Genomic DNA, 20,246 nt, shown 5'->3' on the forward strand with positions numbered 1-20,246 from the left:
CAGGGGGTGATATATTCGGGGGTCTCAGGTTGGGCAGGGGGTGATTTATTCGGAGGTGTCAGGATAGGCAGGGGGTGATATATTCGATGGGCTGTTTGGGCAGGGGGTGATATATTTGGGGGTGTCAGGTTGGGCAGGGGGTGATATATTCGGGGGTCTCTCTGTCAGGTTGGGCAGGGGGAGATATATTCGGAGGTATCAGGTTAGGCAGGAGGTGATATATTCGGGGGTCTAAGGTTGGGCAGGGGGTGATATATTCGGGGGTGTCAGGTTGGGCAGGGGGTGATATATTCGGGGGTGTCAGGTTGGGCAGGGGGTGCTATATTCGGGGGTCTCAGGTTGGGCAGGGGGTGATATATTCGGTGGTCTCAGGTTGGGCAGGGGGTGATATATTCGGTGGTCTGTTTGAGCAGGGGGTGCTATATTCGGGGGTCTCAGGTTGGGCAGGGGGTGATATATTCGGGGGTCTCGCTGTCAGGTTGGGCAGGGGGTCTCGCTGTCAGGTTGGGCAGGGGGTGGTATATTCGGGGGTGTCAGGTTGGACAGGGGTGATATATTCGGGGGTCTCAGGTTGGGCAGGGGTTGCTATATTCGGGGGTCTCAGGTTGGGCAGGGGTTGATATATATTCGGGGGTCTCAGGTTGGACAGGGGGTGATATATTCGGTGGTCTCAGGTTGGGCAGGGGTTGCTATATTCGGGGGTCTCAGGTTGGACAGGGGGTGCTATATTCGGGGGTCTCTCTGTCAGATGCTGCAGTCGGGGCACTTTCCGTACAGGGCAAGGGGTCGCGGCTGCTCCGGGGGTCTCGCACTCTGGGGCCGCTCGGGCTGGGGGAGTCGCCGCCGCCGCTGGGGGAGGAGGAGGAGGAGGCGGCCGCTCGGTGTCTCTTCCCTTCTCTTCCTCTGCAGACGCGGCTGCTGCCAACAGAGAGGACTCGGTGCGGCTTCAGCATGCTCCCTCCCGGCCTGGGGGGCTCCGAGCCCACCGCACCAGGGATGCCACACACACAATAATGGGGCTCAGGTGATAGCCCCCCAAGAGCAGCGAGGACCAGGGGAGCATACAGAGACCCCCAGATACTGGATAGACCACCTAGACTGGAGAGACCACCCATCACTGGAGAAACCACCTCCATCACCGGAGCGAGGACCCCCCTATCCCTGGAGAGAGGACCCCCATCCCTGGAGGGAGGACCCCCATCACTGGAGAGAATCCCCCCATCACCGGAGAGAGAACCCCCCATCATTGGAGAGACTACACTTCGCTGGAGAGAGGACCCCCCATCATTGGAGACACAGGAGACTGCACCCCATCATTGGATCCAGAGCCCCCCCGATCATTACAGGAGAACCCATCCGAATCATCACTGGATTTACCCCCCCATCATCACTGATCATAGACCCCCAATCCCTGAGGACGGACCCCCTTATTATCCCAGCGCTCCCCCATCAGTATAGGCAAACACCACTTTACTAGAGACAGTCCCAGTCCTTGACCCCATAGAGACCCTCACCATCATCACATGCAGACCCCACATCATCACATGCAGACCCTTTCTCCTGTCTCCTAACCTGGGCCCCCCATCTCTGGACCCCCCAGTCCTGACACGGACCCCCATTTCTGGTGGCGGAGGCCTTCTCTCTAGAGGATTATCCTGGAACCTTGATTTCTGCTTGTAAATGGTAAATGAAAGCAGGAGGATGTATATTCCCGAGGGAGACCACCAAGGTGAGAGGTCGGAGACCACCCTGATCCATCACCATCTGGTGTGCCCCTGCAAATCAGGTGGCCGCCATCATCATCATCATCATCATCATGGTCCTCTGGGGGTGGTTGTCCTGTGTGTAGACTCCACAGGTGACGTGATCTGCTACAATGGAGGGGGTGCTGAGATTTAGGGTGTTGTTTGCGTGCTGCAGCCCCCTCCCATTTGGTGCTTTGGAGGTTTGGGGGCTTGCTGGATGGATGATGGTGGTTGTGGTTTAGGCCTCTGATAATAGAACATGGATGAGTATGCGGCCATTCAGTGGTCACTTTCATGTGGTGGGGTGTGACCATTGTGGAGCCCCCAACATGGGCCACTACTGGGCACTTTCCTCGCCACCTGGACTATGGCCGCCCGGGGTTGGGGCAGCGACTGACTGGCGAGGGATAATTCTGATCGGATTCATCCCCTCACTGCATTACCAGAAAGCTGCTGCTTTCTCCAGCTGATGGGGGCAGAGTAACCCCTTAGTGCCAGCAGCAGCTCCCCCCTCCCACTTGGCATATATGGGAAGGTGGGGGGCGCTGCAATAGATAACATTATCCAGAGACACCTGGGGGATTTCCAGATTTGGAAATACTCACTGCCCCTCAGTTATGAAGAGCCTAGGCCTGCGGAGTTAACCCTTCCTGCACCTCGTCCCACCATCACTGTACTCCGTGTGACGGGCGAGCCGTTCACCCCCCATGGGGCGTCCTTGTGCGCACCCTTCATTATATTCTATGAGCACATTTTTGACAATTTTTTTGTGTATTTTTGATCCCCCCCCACCTCAATGAAGATGGATCCCGGGGATGAAGGATTCGTGGATGGGTCGTATCTCCATGTGTAATTATTACAGTCCGGGGGAAATAGGGCAGAAAACCGCCGCGGATTTATAATCGCACGCGGGAAATTGTATATAAAATGATGGCCGCTTATTACAGTTCAACAGGTGCCAAATCTGTCAACCGGCGCCAAGATCTTCTGCGTCCCAGAAACCATCCTCAAAAATTTTTTAGTTTTTTTTTAAAAAAAGCAGAATATATCTGACGAAGATCATGGAAATTCTATAAACTTAATTTGCGGCTGTGCGAGGAGGAAGGTCCGGACGTCTGATATCTGTTTTTTTTTTTTAAATAAACTAGGCAAAATTTTAAATAAAATAAAAAAAAATAAAATAAAATGATATATATATAAACGCAAAAATGACAAAATAAGGATAAATTGGGCGACCCGCTGCTCTGGATAAGACATCTAGGACGTTGCCGACGAACTACTAGTCGTCTATACCCTTTGGCCAGAATATGATGCATTCGGTGCCATATATATATATATATATATATATATATATATATATATATATATAAAAAAATTCCCCTAAAAATATATAGATGAAAAAAAGGTTGTTTTTTTTCCATGCAGTGTGAACACTCTTTATTGATAGATAATGAGGGATGCGGATGGATGTGACAGTTTTCTTTTCCTCCTGATAGAATTCTACGGCGGAATGTTGAAACTTTTTTCGTATCTAATGAGTGAGCGTTACCGTGGTAACTGATATAGTTAATATCGCGGGGTTAAAATGACGTAACTGTGCCTAGGACTGCGGTAGAAAGTGGTTAACATGCGGAGAAAGATAAAGCGATAAGACGAGATAAAAAAAATCTGGAGAAAAAAAATGTAGATTATATTTTTTTTATAAAAAAAGAATTTCAAAAATTGTCAATTTTTAGTTTTTTTTTTTTCCTTTACGTTTGTTTACGCGGTTATGACGCCGGCGCTGTAGGGCAGAACAGAAGAGGACCGCGACCCACCTGTTGCCGCCGCTCGCTCGTGCCCCCGAGGGGTCATTTATCATTTGTCTTTTTTTTTTTTCCCGTAATAAAACAAGGGCCTCCGGAACGAGAGACGGCCGGAAACGAAAAAATGTGACGCGTCCAATTCAGCCGGAATATTTCTCATGTCAAACCCAAAGGGATTTTTTTTTTTAAATGACTTTTTTTTTCTAGGGGGTTAAGCCTGGACCCTATAGTTGGATGCTATAGACATTACAGAAGACATCACATCGGCGAGATCTCCTCTTTTTTTCACACCCCCGGTGTTGCTTGGATACACGGATCCCTCGGAGCACGAATAGAATTGCGCTGAAACAAAAAGTTCTAGAATTATTTAAATCCTGTATCGTACGGGGTTACGTAATGGGGCGACCGCAGAGGAATCTGCCGTCATGGCAGGGTTAGATCTACCGATGTTCTGAGCAACTATGGATGTGACATGTCCCTTTAAATGTACTATGTCCACCAATTGCCTTTAATTAGGGTCAGGGAGTTAAGTCCTGTTCTTTTGGAGCCAATAGGATCACATGAAACTTCGCTGCGTAGGTTGGACCCGTCCACCCAAATATCTTAGATGTCCCCCGTACTTTGTACAGTTAAAGCCAACATTTATCCCAAAAGCTTATGTCAGGTTTTCCATGTTGCTAGGCAACCAGAGCATTGATGATGTCACCGGTCATGATATTTGGTCACTATGGTAACTACACACCGCCTGTTTAAATACACAAGATCTTCCAGACCGTGTCATGGGTATCCACATTACTGAACAGTTCCTTTTAGGGTCCTATCACGGACTGTTCCTAGTTTCTGTCTTCCCCTTACTCCCTAGTTTCCATGTTCCTGGTGGTCCACAACCAGCACTAGGGGGAGCTTCCTGTACACAGAGATACATGATAAGATTCTGTCTCCAGCCACCACTAGGAGGAGCTCCCTGTATACAGAGATACATGATAAGATCCTGTCTGCAGCCACCACTAGGGGGAGCTCCCTGTATACAGAGATACATGATAAGATTCTGTCTGCAGCCACCACTAAGGGGAGCTCCCTGTATACAGAGATATATGATAAGATCCTGTCTGCAGCCACCACTAGGGGGAGCTCCCTGTATACAGAGATACATGATAAGATCCTGTCTTCAGCCACCACTAGGGGGAGCTCCCTGTATACAGAGATACATGATAAGATTCTGTCTGCAGTCACCACTAAGGGGAGCTCCCTGTATACAGAGATACACGATAAGATACTGTCTTCAGCCACCACTAGGGGGAGCTCCCTGTATACAGAGATACATGATAAGATTCTGTCTGCAGTCACCACTAAGGGGAGCTCCCTGTATACAGAGATACATGATAAGATCCTGTCTTCAGCCACCACTAGGGGGAGCTCCCAGTATACAGAGATACATGATAAGGTCCTGTCTGCAGCCACCACTAGGGGGAGCTCCCTGTATACAGAGATACATGATAAGATCCTGTCTGCAGCCACCACTAGGGGGAGCTCTCTGTATACAGAGATACATGATAAGATTCTGTCTGCAGCCACCACTAGGAGGAGCTCCCTGTATACAGAGATACATGATAAGATCCTGTCTGCAGCCACCACTAGGGGGAGCTCTCTGTATACAGAGATACATGATAAGATCCTGTCTGCAGCCACCACTAGGGGGAGCTCCCTGTATACAGAGATACATGATAAGATCCTGTCTTCAGCCACCACTAGGGGGAGCTCCCTGTATACAGAGATACATGATAAGATTCTGTCTGCAGTCACCACTAGGGGGAGCTCCCTGTATACAGAGATACATGATCAGATCCTGCCTGCAGCCATCACTAGAGGGAGCTCCCTGTATACAGAGATACATGATAAGATCCTGTCTGCAGCCACCACTAGGGGGAGCTTCCTGTACACAGAGATACATGATAACATTCTGTCTCCAGCCACCACTATGGGGAGCTCCCTGTATACAGAGATACATGATAATATTCTGTCTGCAGCCACCACTAGGAGGAGCTCCATGTATACAGAGATACATGATAAGATTCTGTCTGCAGCCACCACTAGGGGGAGCTCCCTGTATACAGAGATACATGATAAGATCCTGTCTGCAGCCACCACTAGGGGGAGCTCCCTGTATACAGAGATACATGATAAGATTCTGTCTGCAGCCACCACTAGGGGGAGCTCCCTGTATACAGAGATATATAAGATCCTGTCTGGGGGAGCTCCCTGTATACAGAGATACATGATCAGATTCTATCTGCATCCACCACTAGGGGGAGCGCTCCTTATATACATGTATACACAGCTTCCTTTTGCATCAATTATAATTCTGTCTTTAGTAAATTATTGTTGATGCTTATGGGAGCTGTGTATACATATATGTAAGGAGAGCTCCCTCTAGTGGTGGCTGCAGGCAGATAGGATTTAATTACGGATTGTTCACCATTGACCAAACATAAATAACAGAGGATTGGATGAAAAAAAACAAATTGTGCATTATGGGGACTCCTATATACGTGCATTTTTTTTGGTAGCCAATAAGCCCCGCCCCTTATGGCGTCACATTACTGTGCGCTTCCAATATGGTTGCCATCTTGGCTTTTTTGTCGTGGTTCCTTATGAGATGGAGGAGACCCCGCGGCTCAGTGATGATTAATTAGGGATATTTAGTAAGCGTGACGCGATGGAGGGCACGAGGTCGGGACGCGCTGTATTCGTCCGCTCGGGATGCGGCCATCTGACGAACAGATGTTTTCTGCGAGCCGTGTAAATGATGGCGTTTCTAGTAGCGGAGGGACGGTCGGGTCCACGGCTTCTGTAGATCATACAGGCTTGGCTGGTGAATTACAATCTATTGCTCTCTGTTATCAGCCACATGAGTCTGAGGATTGTAACACATGTAGAAACCTGATCATTAAAGATACATGTGGGGTCTGGAAAATAGCATAGATTCATGTCCGTGAGCTTTCTCAGCCAATCACAAGGGCAGACATGGTCACGTGACAGCGCTGACTGACAAAACGAGGCGGTTTCGGCTTTCTAAGGAGTCCAGCGGGCGGAGCTAATTCTTTATAGGCTCCTCCTGATTGACACCGGCCAGAGAAGGGCAGTAATTGCGAGGAAAGTTTGTAATATAGTGTTTATGTGTAAAATCTCGGCTTGGCATCTGCTGTCAGACTACAAGTCCCAGCAAGCCGCCGAGCCGCGGGCTTTGGATTTGACCTTTAAGGTCGTAGTCATCATCATTTCAGGCCATAAAATCATATCTGGTTCTCGCAATGACACAAAGCTCCGAAGGTCGTCGCCGTAGTAACACGCCGCCATCATCTGCACGGTACATATGGCGGTCTGTTTACTGACGGGCGCAGGACCGCGTGCCAGATGTATGGAGGGCACCTATAGGCTTAACCCTTGACCTTCCGCCAGAACATGACATTGAGGCAGGTAGATTGTCGCCATTCATATCTAGTTGCTAGGTAACGGGGTAATAATGGCGGCGTAGCGTATAGCCTCTTTCATGCGGAGATAGGTTGTTGTTTTGGCTTCACATGTCGCCGACCGCACGGTGATCTTTTATTGCCCACACTGATCTACTCTTATTACAGGTTGCTATGCAAATCTTCGCATAGCAACCATCCCAATATGTCATGATTTCCCCAGGCCCGAAGCAGTGTTGTCCGTGGCAACCAATCAGATCATCACAAAGCAGCTATGGGAAAGCGAAAGCTGTCAGCTGATTGGCTGCTATGGGTAACACTGACACTTGTTGCTAGGGGCTTTTCTGTATCTGCTCAGACTCGGACACGGTAGAAAATGGCGGCATAATAACCGCGGTGTTCTTCCTGGTCCTCCTGCCATGTTCCTCCTATACAGGTCAGGAAGCTGAGATATGAGGAGCTGTTTGCCTGCGACATGGAGGGGTCATCGGACTTACATCGGCTCTCGATGTGTTCATGATGGGGGTCAGGAATTGTTGTGACCGGACGACTCTTATCGGCCTCACACCTCAGGGGCCCCGTACAGACAAAGGGGGACAGCAGGAGACCACCGATGTGATTAGTTTCCACAGATATCATCATATGGCCGTGTTCACAAGTCTGTGCTGCTAGTCACCAGCATGTTTGCTATGGGTGCATTATGGGCATGCAATGGGTGTGCTGCGGCATGCGATGGGTGTGCTGCGGGCATGCGATGGGTGTGCTGCTGGCATGCGATGGGTGTGCTGTGGGCATGCGATGGGTGTGCTGTGGGCATGCGATGGGTGTGCTGCGGCATGCGATGGGTGTGCTGTGCATGTGCTGCGGGCGTGCAATGGGTGTGCTGTGGATGTGCTGCAGGCATGCGATGGGTGTGCTGCGGCATGCGATGGGTGTGCTGTGGATGTGCTGCAGGCATGCGATGGGTGTGCTGTGCATGTGCTGCGGGCGTGCGATGGGTGTGCTGTGGATGTGCTGCAGGCATGCGATGGGTGTGCTGTGCATGTGCTGCGGCATGCGATGGGTGTGCTGTGGATGTGCTGCAGGCATGCGATGGGTGTGCTGCGGCATGCGATGGGTGTGCTGTGGATGTGCTGCAGGCATGCGATGGGTGTGCTGCGGGCATGCGATGGGTGTGCTGCGGGCATGCGATGGGTGTGCTGCTGGCATGCGATGGGTGTGCTGCGGCATGCGATGGGTGTGCTGTGCATGTGCTGCGGGCGTGCGATGGGTGTGCTGTGGATGTGCTGCAGGCATGCGATGGGTGTGCTGCGGCATGCGATGGGTGTGCTGCGGCATACGATGGGTGTGCTGTGGATGTGCTGCAGGCATGCGATGGGTGTGCTGCGGGCATGCGATGGGTGTGCTGTGCATGTGCTGCGGGCGTGCGATGGGTGTGCTGCAGGCATGCGCTGGGTGTGCTGCGGGCATGCGATGGGTGTGCTGCGGGCATGCGATGGGTGTGCTGAGGCATGCGATGGGTGTGCTGCGGGCATGATATGGGTGTGCTGCGGGCATGCGATGGGTGTGCTGTGGATGTGCTGTGGGCATGCGATGGGTGTGCTGCGGCATGCGATGGGTGTGCTGTGGATGTGCTGCAGGCATGCGATGGGTGTGCTGCGGGCATACGATGGGTGTGCTGCGGGCATGCGATGGGTGTGCTGCGGCATGCGATGGGTGTGCTGTGCATGTGCTGCGGGCGTGCGATGGGTGTGCTGTGGATGTGCTGCGGGCATGTGATGGGTGTGCTGCTGGCATGCGATGGGTGTGCTGCGGCATGCGATTGGTGTGCTGTGCATGTGCTGCGGGCATGCGATGGGTGTGCTGTGGATGTGCTGCAGGCATGCGATGGGTGTGCTGCGGCATGCGATGGGTGTGCTGTGGATGTGCTGCAGGCATGCGATGGGTGTGCTGCGGGCATGCAATGGGTGTGCTGCTGGCATGCGATGGGTGTGCTGCGGCATGCGATGGGTGTGCTGTGCATGTGCTGCGGGCGTGCGATGGGTGTGCTGCGGCATGCGATGGGTGTGCTGTGGATGTGCTGCAAGCATGCGATGGGTGTGCTGCGGGCATGCGATGGGTGTGCTGTGCATGTGCTGCGGGCGTGCGATGGGTGTGCTGTGGATGTGCTGCAGGCATGCGATGGGTGTGCTGCGGGCATGCGATGGGTGTGCTGTGGATGTGCTGCGGGCATGCGATGGGTGTGCTGCGGGCATGCGATGGGTGTGCTGCTGGCATGCGATGGGTGTGCTGCGGCATGCGATGGATGTGCTGTGCATGTGCTGCGGGCGTGCGATGGGTGTGCTGTGGATGTGCTGCAGGCATGCGATGGGTGTGCTGCGGGCATGCGATGGGTGTGCTGTGCATGTGCTGCAGGCATGTGATGGGTGTGTTGCGGGCATGCGATGGGTGTGCTGTGCATGTGCTGCGGGCATGCGATGGGTGTGCTGTGGGTGTGCTGCGGGCATGCGATGGGTGTGCTGCGGGCATGCGATGGGTGTGCTGCGGGCATGCGATGGGTGTGCTGTGGATGTGCTGTGGGCATGCAATGGGTGTGCTGCGGGCATGCAATGGGTGTGCTGTGGATGTGCTGCGGGCATGCGATGGGTGTGCTGCAGGCATGCGATGGGTGTGCTGCGGGCATGATATGGGTGTGCTGCGGGCATGCGATGGGTGTGCTGCGGGCATGCGATGGGTGTGCTGCGGGCATACAATGAGTGTGCTGTGGATGTGCTGAGGGCATGCGATGGGTGTGCTGCGGGCATGCGATGGGTATGCTGTGGGCATGCGATGGGTATGCTGTGGGCATGCGATGGGGGTGCTGCGGGCATACAATGGGTGTGCTGTGGATGTGCTGCTGGCATGCGATGGGTGTTCTGTGGGCATGCGATGGGTGTGCTGCGGGCATGCGATGGGTGTGCTGTGGATTTGCTGCGGCCATGCGATTGGTGTGCTGCAGGCATGCGATGGGTGTGCTGCGGGCATACGATGGGTGTGCTGTGGATGTTCTGCGGGCATGTGATGGGTGTGCTGTAGATGTGCTGTGGGCATGCGATGGGTGTACTGTGGATGTGCTGTGGGCATGCGATGGGTGTGCTGTGGGCATGCGATGGGTGTGCTGTGGATGTACTGCAGACATGCTGTGGGTATGCTACAGATATGTTGTGGGTATGCTGCGAGACTCCTGCAGACATGCTGTGGGCCTCATGCAGATATGATGTGGATATGCTGCAGACATGCAGTGGATTTGCTACACATATACTGTGGATATGCTGCAGAAATGCTGTGGATATGCTGCAGACATGCTGTGGATATTCTGCAGACATGCTGCAGATATGCTGTGGGAATGCTGCGAGACTCCTGCAGACATGCTGTGGATATGCTGCAGACTTGCTGTGGATATGCTCCAGACATGCTGTGGATATGCTGCGGACATGCTGTGGATATGCTGCAGACATGCTGTGGTTATGCTACAGAAATGTTGTAGGTATGCTGCGAGACTCCTGCAGACATGCTGTGGATATGCTGCAGACATGCGGTGGATATGCTGCAGACGTACTGTGGATATGCTGCAGACGTACTGTGGATATGCTGCAGACGTACTGTGGATATGCTTCACATATGCTGTGGATATGCTGCTGGCATGCTGCAGATATGTTGTGGGTATGCTGCGAGACTCCTGCAGACATGCTGTGGATATGCTGCAGACATGCTGTGGATATGCTGCAGACGTGCGGTGGATATGCTGCAGACGTACTGTGGATATGCTTCACATATGCTGTGGATATGCTGCTGGGATGCTGCAGATATGTTGTGGGTATGCCGTGAGACTCCTGCAGACATGCTGTGGATATGCTGTGGGTCTACGGCAGATATGTTGCAGACATGCTGTGGGTGTCCTGCAGACATGTTGTGGATATGCTGCGGACACGCTGTGTATATGTCGTGGGTATGCTGCAGGTATACACAAGGACTGAATGTCCATGGAGCTAATCCTCAGCATTTCTATGTAGAAAATAAGTAGCACGTGGAATAAGATCTGGAAAGAAGACTTCTTATAACTTGCGCAGGAGCCTCACACATGTGGGGTGCGGACTGTCATCAACTTTAGCGCAGATTTCGGGGTCTCCGATCCCTGAGGCTGGAACCACACACCGTTCTTGGTGACACTTTTCTGTTGACTTTCCTCCAGTGTTTCTTCCACGTCTACAGGACTTTATACATCGCGTTCTGTGCGTGGTACACAGCGGACTCCGGGTGCCATGTTTCCCCCCTTGAAAAGGATGAAAATGCCTTAGATATTTTATAAAAAAAACACCACAATCCAGGACTGTGTGAATGAGCCCATGAGTAACGTCTGCATTTTTGACTTCCTGGCCCCTTTAGACTTAAAGGAGTATTGATTGACATCTCTCCTTGACACTATGCAGATGCTGCAGAAGCTCTTAGCAATGATTAACCGCTACGCCGGGGATGATTGACAGCTCTGTTTCCCCGTGATAATTCCAGGCTGGTGTTTGATGGATCAGCGTGATTATCCTCCTCGCCATTGTGTGTGCAGGAGACTCGCGCAGACATCTGTGCAGGCAGAATTAATTGCCTAGCGGTGGGAAGCATTGAAAATTCACACGCTGCAGTGCAGCCGGCGAGCAGAACATGTGTCCTGAGTGAAGTGGGTCACGCTCCGTGCTCCGCATGTTCTATGGCTGCATTGCAGTGGACCGAGAGCCGCTCCGCCGTATGTCATCCATCGCCGCCATGCTAATTACACCCCCCCTATAAATAATCGCCCCATTATCTCTTTTCCTGTCGCTGTCAGGGGTAAATATTATTGATGCTGCTTGCTACATTAGCGCTCTAGCCCTTTAAGAGCGCACGCTGGGAGATATTGGAGCATCCGACGCGCGCTCGTCGATAGTAACATCCCAGCTCTATGGTAACCCGGAGTCTGTGCCTCCTCTGGATCTGCAGTGGTTATGTAATTCCCCAGCTCCAGAGAGATACAGAGTATCAGGGCAGCGCTCCAAACCGCGCCTGAAAACCTCGCCGCCATCCATCCCCCAATAATAAGGAATCATTTTTATTATTCCCGCATAAAAAAAAAAATCTACGCGGGTATTTTTTTTTTTTTATATATACATTTACTTTCTTTTCTTTCATTGTAATTTCGCTGATTATGTTCTGGGAAGCGAGACGAGCGGCGAGAAGCGAGACGAACGGTGAGAAGCGAGACGAACGGCGAGAAGCGAGACGAGCGGCGGGAAATGTCACTGGAAAGGGGAGAAGGATTCTCAAGGGGCTGTGACCTTGGAAAGGTCGTCATAGCATCTCGCCAGCAGAGCACAGACCGGTGGCTGGGGCTGGACTACTACTCCCAGCAATTTCTGCAGAGTCGGATGGAGCCCAATATGGCCGCCTCTTCTGACGACGATTCTGGAAGCTGGAATGGCGACAATATTGTGTTTTACTACTCTCTATTGTCAAGATATCCGCTTGCTGTCATCATATTAGCATGTGTCTTCTGATTGTGTGATATGGAAGACGCTGGAGGCTCCTATTTATATCAAGCGATAAGTGAAAAACCGCCATCTGTTGATCATAGATACTGGACATCATGTCAGATGTGCCTTGTGTGATATACAGTGCTGGAAGACTCCTGTCCCCTCACTGACCCTGAGTTACATCCTGTATTATACTCCAGAGCTGCACTCACTATTCTGCTGGTGCAGTCACTGTGTACATACATTACATTACTGATCCTGAGTTACATCCTGTATTATACTCCAGAGCTGCACTCACTACTCTGCTGGTGCAGTCACTGTGTACATACATTACATTACTGATCCTGAGTTACATTCTGTATTATACTCCAGAGCTGCACTCACTATTCTGCTGGTGCAGTCACTGTGTACATACATTACATTACTGATCCTGAGTTACATCCTGTATTATACTCCAGAGCTGCACTCACTATTCTGCTGGTGCAGTCACTGTGTACATACATTACATTACTGATCCTGAGTTACATCCTGTATTATACTCCAGAGCTGCACTGACTATTCTTCTGGTGGAGTCACTGTGTACATACATTACATTACTGATCCTGAGATACATCCTGTATTATACCCCAGAGCTGCACTCACTATTCTGCTGGTGCAGTCACTGTGTACATACATTACATTACTGATCCTGAGTTACATCCTGTATTATACTCCAGAGCTGCACTCACTATTCTGCTGGTGCAGTCACTGTGTACATACATTACATTACTGATCCTGAGTTACATCCTGTATTATACCCCAGAGCTGCACTCACTATTCTGCTGGTGCAGTCACTGTGTACATACATTACATTACTGATCCTGAGTTACATCCTGTATTATACTCCAGAGCTGCACTCACTATTCTGCTGGTGCAGTCACTGTGTACATACATTACATTAGTGATCCTGAGTTACATCCTGTATTATACCCCAGAGCTGCACTCACTATTCTGCTGGTGCAGTCACTGTGTACATACATTACTGATCCTGAGTTACATCCTGTATTATACTCCAGAGCTGCACTCACTATTCTGCTGGTGCAGTCACTGTGTACATACATTACATTACTGATCCTGAGTTACATCCTGTATTATACTCCAGAGCTGCACTCACTATTCTGCTGGTGCAGTCACTGTATACATACATTACATTACTGATCCTGAGTTACACCCTGTATTATACTCCAGAGCTGCACTCACTGTTCTGCTGGTGCAGTCACTGTGTGCATACATTACATTACTGATCCTGAGTTACATCCTGTATTATACTCCAGAGCTGCACTCACTATTCTGCTGGTGCAGTCACTGTATACATACATTACATTACTGATCCTGAGTTACAAGCCTGTATTATACTCCAGAGCTGCACTCACTATTCTGCTGGTGCAATCACTGTGTACATACATTACATTACTGATCCTGAGTTACATCCTGTATTATACCCCAGAGCTGCACTCACTATTCTGCTGGTGCAGTCACTGTGTACATACATTACATTACTGATCCTGAGTTACATCCTGTATTATACTCCAGAGCTGCACTCACTATTCTGCTGGTGGAGTCACTGTGTTCATACATTACATTACTGATCCTTAGTTACATCCTGTATTATACTCCAGAGCTGCACTCACTATTCTGCTGGTGCAGTCACTGTGTACATACATTACATTACTGATCCTGAGTTACATCCTGTATTATACTCTAGAGCTGCACTCACTATTCTGCTGATGCAGTCACTGTGTACATACATTACATTACTGATCCTGAGTTACCTCCTGTATTACACTCCAGAGCTGCACTCACTATTCTGCTGGTGCAGTCACTGTGTACATACATTACATTACTGATCCTGAGTTACATCCTGTATTATACTCTAGAGCTGCACTCACTATTCTGCTGATGCAGTCACTGTGTACATACATTACATTACTGATCCTGAGTTACCTCCTGTATTACACTCCAGAGCTGCACTCACTATTCTGCTGGTGCAGTCACTGTGTACATACATACATTACACTACTGATCCTGAGTTACATCCTGTATTATACTCCAGAGCTGCACTCACTATTCTGCTGGTGCAGTCACCGTGTACATACATTACTGATCCTGAGTTACATCCTGTATTATACTCCAGAGTTGCACTCACTATTCTGCTGGTGCAGTCACTGTGTACATACATTACATTAGTGATCCTGAGTTACATCCTGTATTATACTCCAGAGCTGCACTCACTATTCTGCTGGTGCAGTCACTGTGTACATACATTACATTACTGATCCTGAGCTACCTCCTGTATTATACCCCAGAACTGCACTCACTATTCTGCTGGTGCAGTCACTGTGTACATACATTACATTACTGATCCTGAGTTACCTCCTGTATTATACCCCAGAGCTGCACTCACTATTCTGCTGGTGCAGTCACTGTGTACATACATACATTACACTACTGATCCTGAGTTACATCCTGTATTATACTCCAGAGCTGCACTCACTATTCTGCTGGTGCAGTCACCGTGTACATACATTACATTACTGATCCTGAGTTACATCCTGTATTATACTCCAGAGCTGCACTCACTATTCTGCTGGTGCAGTCACTGTGTACATACATTACATTAGTGATCCTGAGTTACATCCTGTATTATACTCCAGAGCTGCACTCACTATTCTGCTGGTGCAGTCACTGTGTACATACATTACATTACTGATCCTGAGTTACCTCCTGTATTATACCCCAGAGCTGCACTCACTATTCTGCTGGTGCAGTCACTGTGTACATACATACATTACACTACTGATCCTGAGTTACATCCTGTATTATACTCCAGAGCTGCACTCACTATTCTGCTGGTGCAGTCACCGTGTACATACATTACATTACTGATCCTGAGTTACATCCTGTATTATACTCCAGAGCTGCACTCACTATTCTGCTGGTGCAGTCACTGTGTACATACATTACATTACTGATCCTGAGCTACCTCCTGTATTATACCCCAGAACTGCACTCACTATTCTGCTGGTGCAGTCACTGTGTACATACATTACATTACTGATCCTGAGTTACATCCTGTATTATACCCCAGAGCTGCACTCACTATTCTGCTGGTGCAGTCACTGTGTACATACATTACATTACTGATCCTGAGTTACATCCTGTATTATACTCCAGAGCTGCACTCACTATTCTGCTGGTGCAGTCACTGTGTACATACATTACATTTCTGATCCTGAGTTACCTCCTGTATTATACTCCAGAGCTGCACTCACTATTCTGCTGGTGCAGTCACTGTGTACATACATTACATTACTGATCCTGAGCTACCTCCTGTATTATACCCCAGAACTGCACTCACTATTCTGCTGGTGCAGTCACTGTGTACATACATTACATTACTGATCCTGAGTTACATCCTGTATTATACCCCAGAGCTGCACTCACTATTCTGCTGGTGCAGTCACTGTGTACATACATTACATTACTGATCCTGAGTTACATCCTGTATTATACTCCAGAGCTGCACTCACTATTCTGCTGGTGGAGTCACTGTGTACATACATTACATTACTGATCCTGAGTTACATCCTGTATTATACTCCAGAGCTGCACTCACTATTCTGCTGGTGCAGTCACTGTGTACATACATTACATTACTGATCCTGAGTTACATCCTGTATTATACTCCAGAGCTGCACTCACTATTCTGCTGGTGCAGTCACTGTGTACATACATTACATTTCTGATCCTGAGTTACCTCCTGTATTATACCCCAGAACTGCACTCACTATTCTGCTGGTGCAGTCACTGTGTACATACATTACATTACTGATCCTGAGTTACATCCTGTATTATACCCCAGAGCTGCACTCACTATTCTGCTGGTGCAGTCACTGTGTACATACATTACATTACTGATCCTGAGTTACATCCTGTATTATACTCCAGAGCTGCACTCACTATTCTGCTGGTGGAGTCACTGTGTACATACATTACATTACTGATCCTGAGTTACATCCTGTATTATACTCCAGAGCTGCACTCACTATTCTGCTGGTGGAGTCACTGTGTACATACATTACATTACTGATCCTGCATTACATACTGTATTATACTCCAGAGCTGCACTCACTATTCTGCTGGAGCAGTCACTGTGCACATACATTACATTACTGATCCTGAGTTACCTCCTGTATTATACTCCAGAGCTGCACTCACTATTCTGCTGGTGCAGTCACTGTGTACATACATTACATTTCTGATCCTGAGTTACCTCCTGTATTATACTCCAGAGCTGCACTCACTATTCCGCTGGTGCAGTCACTGTGTACATACATTACATTACTGATCCTGAGTTACCTTCTGTATTTTACTCCAGAGCTGCACTCACTATTCTGCTGGTGCAGTCACTGTGTACATACATTACATTACTGATCCTGAGTTACATCCTGTATTATACTCCAGAGCTGCACTCACTATTCTGCTGGTGCAGTCCCTGTGTACATACATTACATTACTGATCCTGAGTTACATCCTGTATTATACCCCAGAGCTGCACTCACTATTCTGCTGGTGCAGTCACTGTGTACTTACATTACATTACTGATCCTGAGTTACATCCTGTATTATACTCCAGAGCTGCACTCACTATTCTGCTGGTGCAGTCCCTGTGTACTTACATTACATTACTGATCCTGAGTTACATCCTGTATTATACCCCAGAGCTGCACTCACTATTCTGCTGGTGCAGTCACTGTGTACTTACATTACATTACAGATCCTGAGTTACATCCTGTATTATACTCCAGAGCTGCACTCACTATTCTGCTGGTACAGTCACTGTGTACATACATTACATTACTGATCCTGAGTTACATCCTGTATTATACCCCAGAGCTGCACTCACTATTCTGCTGGTGCAGTCACTGTGTACATACATTACATTACTGATCCTGAGTTACATCCTGTATTATACCCCAGAGCTGCGCTCATTATTCTGCTGGTGCAGTCACTGTGTACATACATTACATTACTGATCCTGAGTTACATCCTGTATTATACCCCAGAGCTGCGCTCATTATTCTGCTGGTGCAGTCACTGTGTACATACATTACATTACTGATCCTGAGTTACATCCTGTATTATACCCCAGAGCTGCGCTCATTATTCTGCTGGTGCAGTCACTGTGTACATATATTACATTACTGATCCTGAGTTACATCCTGTATTATACCCCAGAGCTGCGCTCACTATTCTGCTGGTGCAGTCACTGTGTACATGCATTACATTACTGATCCTGAGTTACATCCTGTATTATACTCCAGAGCTGCACTCACTATTCTGCTGGTGCAGTCACTGTGTACATACATTACTGATCCTGAGTTACATCCTGTATTATACCCCAGAGCTGCACTCACTATTCTGCTGGTGCAGTCACTGTGTACATACATTACATTACTGATCCTGTGTTATATCCTGTATTATACTCCAGAGCTGCACTCACTATTCTGCTGGTGCAGTCACTGTATACATACATTACATTACTGATCCTGCGTTACCTCCTCTATTATACTCCAGAGCTGCACTCACTATTCTACTGGTGCAGTCACTGTGTACATACATTACATTACTGATCCTGAGTTACATCCTGTATTATACTCCAGAGCTGCACTCACTATTCTGCTGGTGGAGTCACTGTGTACATACATTACATTATTGATCCTGAGTTACCTCCTGTATTATACTCCAGAGCTGCACTCACTATTCTGCTGGTGCAGTCACTGTGTACATACATTACATTACTGATCCTGAGTTACATCCTGTATTATACTCCAGAGCTGCACTCACTATTCTGCTGGTGGAGTCACTGTGTACATACATTACATTACTGATCCTGAGTTACCTCCTCTATTATACTCCAGAGCTGCACTCACTATTCTACTGGTGCAGTCACTGTGTACATACATTACATTACTGATCCTGAGTTACATCCTGTATTATACTCCAGAGCTGCACTCACTATTCTGCTGGTGCAGGCACTGTGTACATACATTACATTACTGATCCTGAGTTACCTCCTGTATTATACTCCAGAGCTGCACTCACTATTCTGCTGGTGCAGTCACTGTGTACATACATTACATTACTGATCCTGAGTTACATCCTGTATTATACTCCAGAGCTGCACTCACTATTCTGCTGGTGGAGTCACTGTGTACATACATTACATTACTGATCCTGAGTTACATCCTGTATTATTCTCCAGAGCTGCACTCACTATTCTGCTGGTGCAGTCACTGTGTACATACATTACATTACTGATCCTGAGTTACCTCCTGTATTATACTCCAGAGCTGCACTCACTATTCTGCTGGTGGAGTCACTGTGTACATACATTACATTACTGATCCTGAGTTACCTCCTGTATTATACTCCAGAGCTGCACTCACTATTCTGCTGGTGCAGTCAATGTGTACATACATTACATTACTGATCCTGAGTTACCTCCTGTATTATACCCCAGAGCTGCACTCACTATTCTGCTGGTGCAGTCACTGTGTACATACATTACTGATCCTGAGTTACATCCTGTATTATACTCCAGAGCTGCACTCACTATTCTGCTGGTGCAGTCACTGTGTACATACATTACATTACTGATCCTGAGTTACCTCCTGTATTATACTCCAGAGCTGCACTCACTATTCTGCTGGTGCAGTCACTGTGTACATACATTACATTACTGATCCTGAGTTACCTCCTGTATTATACCCCAGAGCTGCACTCACTATTCTGCTGAGAGTTTAGTCTAGATTGTTACCTTCTCCCTGCACTGATACATTGTAACAGTCAGGACTGTAGAGAGTTCTGTGTAGCTGATGTGTTTAGATCACAGAGGATTGTCTGGACTGAAGACTGAATACAACTGTAACAGACCCTCAGCTGTGAGAATTGTTGGGTCTACACAGGTTTTCAGTCTTTGGATGTTTACATTCATTGACAGCAAGAAGAAGACACCTTGAGAATAGTGAGGAATTGACCCATAAAGCTGCAGAACGATTTCATGAATCATCTGCAGAGGAATTCCCATAAATCCTTAGGAAACAGATGAAAAAGTCATTATTATCCTGGGAGACATGGCCGCCTGCCTCCCAGAATCCCCTGCTGTGGTAGACATGGCAGCCTGGACCTGTCGGCTGGACTTTGCCTTTATTTCCCATGACTCGCATTTCTCAGAGATGTTCCAAAAACTGGTAGCGGTCCAGTGCCTGAGGGGTTAATTCCCAGGCTCCGCTCCGGACCTGTGGGAACATCCCGAGACTTTTCCATGTTATAAACAGTTCGGAGACGAGCGTCTGGGGTTCAGCAGTCTTACAGTGAAGGGGGCGCTGCGTGCCTATAAGTCAAGGTGTATCGCAGATTCTCCGGAAGGAAATGGCGCAAAATGTGGCGCTCCTATTTTACCATGTCCCCTCCCCCTTTTCCATAACAATAGTGCAACATTCTAAAGGGGCGTGGCTCGGAATGTTCAATATTGCAACATTTGTATCAACTTATCCCCTCCCCCTTTTCCCTAACAATAGTGCAACATTATAAAGGGGCGTGGCTCGGAATGTTCAATATTGCAACATTTCTACCAACTGCTTA

At 48.7% G+C, this 20,246-nt stretch overlaps 1 protein-coding gene across 9 annotated transcripts in view; it reads left to right on the forward strand.

Moving 5' to 3' along the window:
* The first annotated feature begins 862 nt into the window (after positions 1–862).
* The window catches only part of CACNA1C (calcium voltage-gated channel subunit alpha1 C), a 553,842-nt gene continuing 534,458 nt past the window's right edge, over positions 863–20,246 (forward strand). For all 9 annotated transcript variants that reach the window (XM_073650394.1, XM_073650389.1, XM_073650392.1 and 6 more), the window contains exon 1: positions 863–1,729. In XM_073650394.1, the coding sequence (XP_073506495.1) occupies positions 1,681–1,729 (49 nt within the window). In that variant the 5' untranslated portion in view covers positions 863–1,680. The remainder of the gene's footprint in view (positions 1,730–20,246) is intronic.

Source organism: Phyllobates terribilis, unplaced genomic scaffold (genome assembly GCF_046119375.1).
Source record: "Phyllobates terribilis strain yellow unplaced genomic scaffold, ASM4611937v1 Scaffold_10__3_contigs__length_209671492, whole genome shotgun sequence".
NCBI classification, from domain to species: Eukaryota; Metazoa; Chordata; class Amphibia; order Anura; family Dendrobatidae; genus Phyllobates; species Phyllobates terribilis.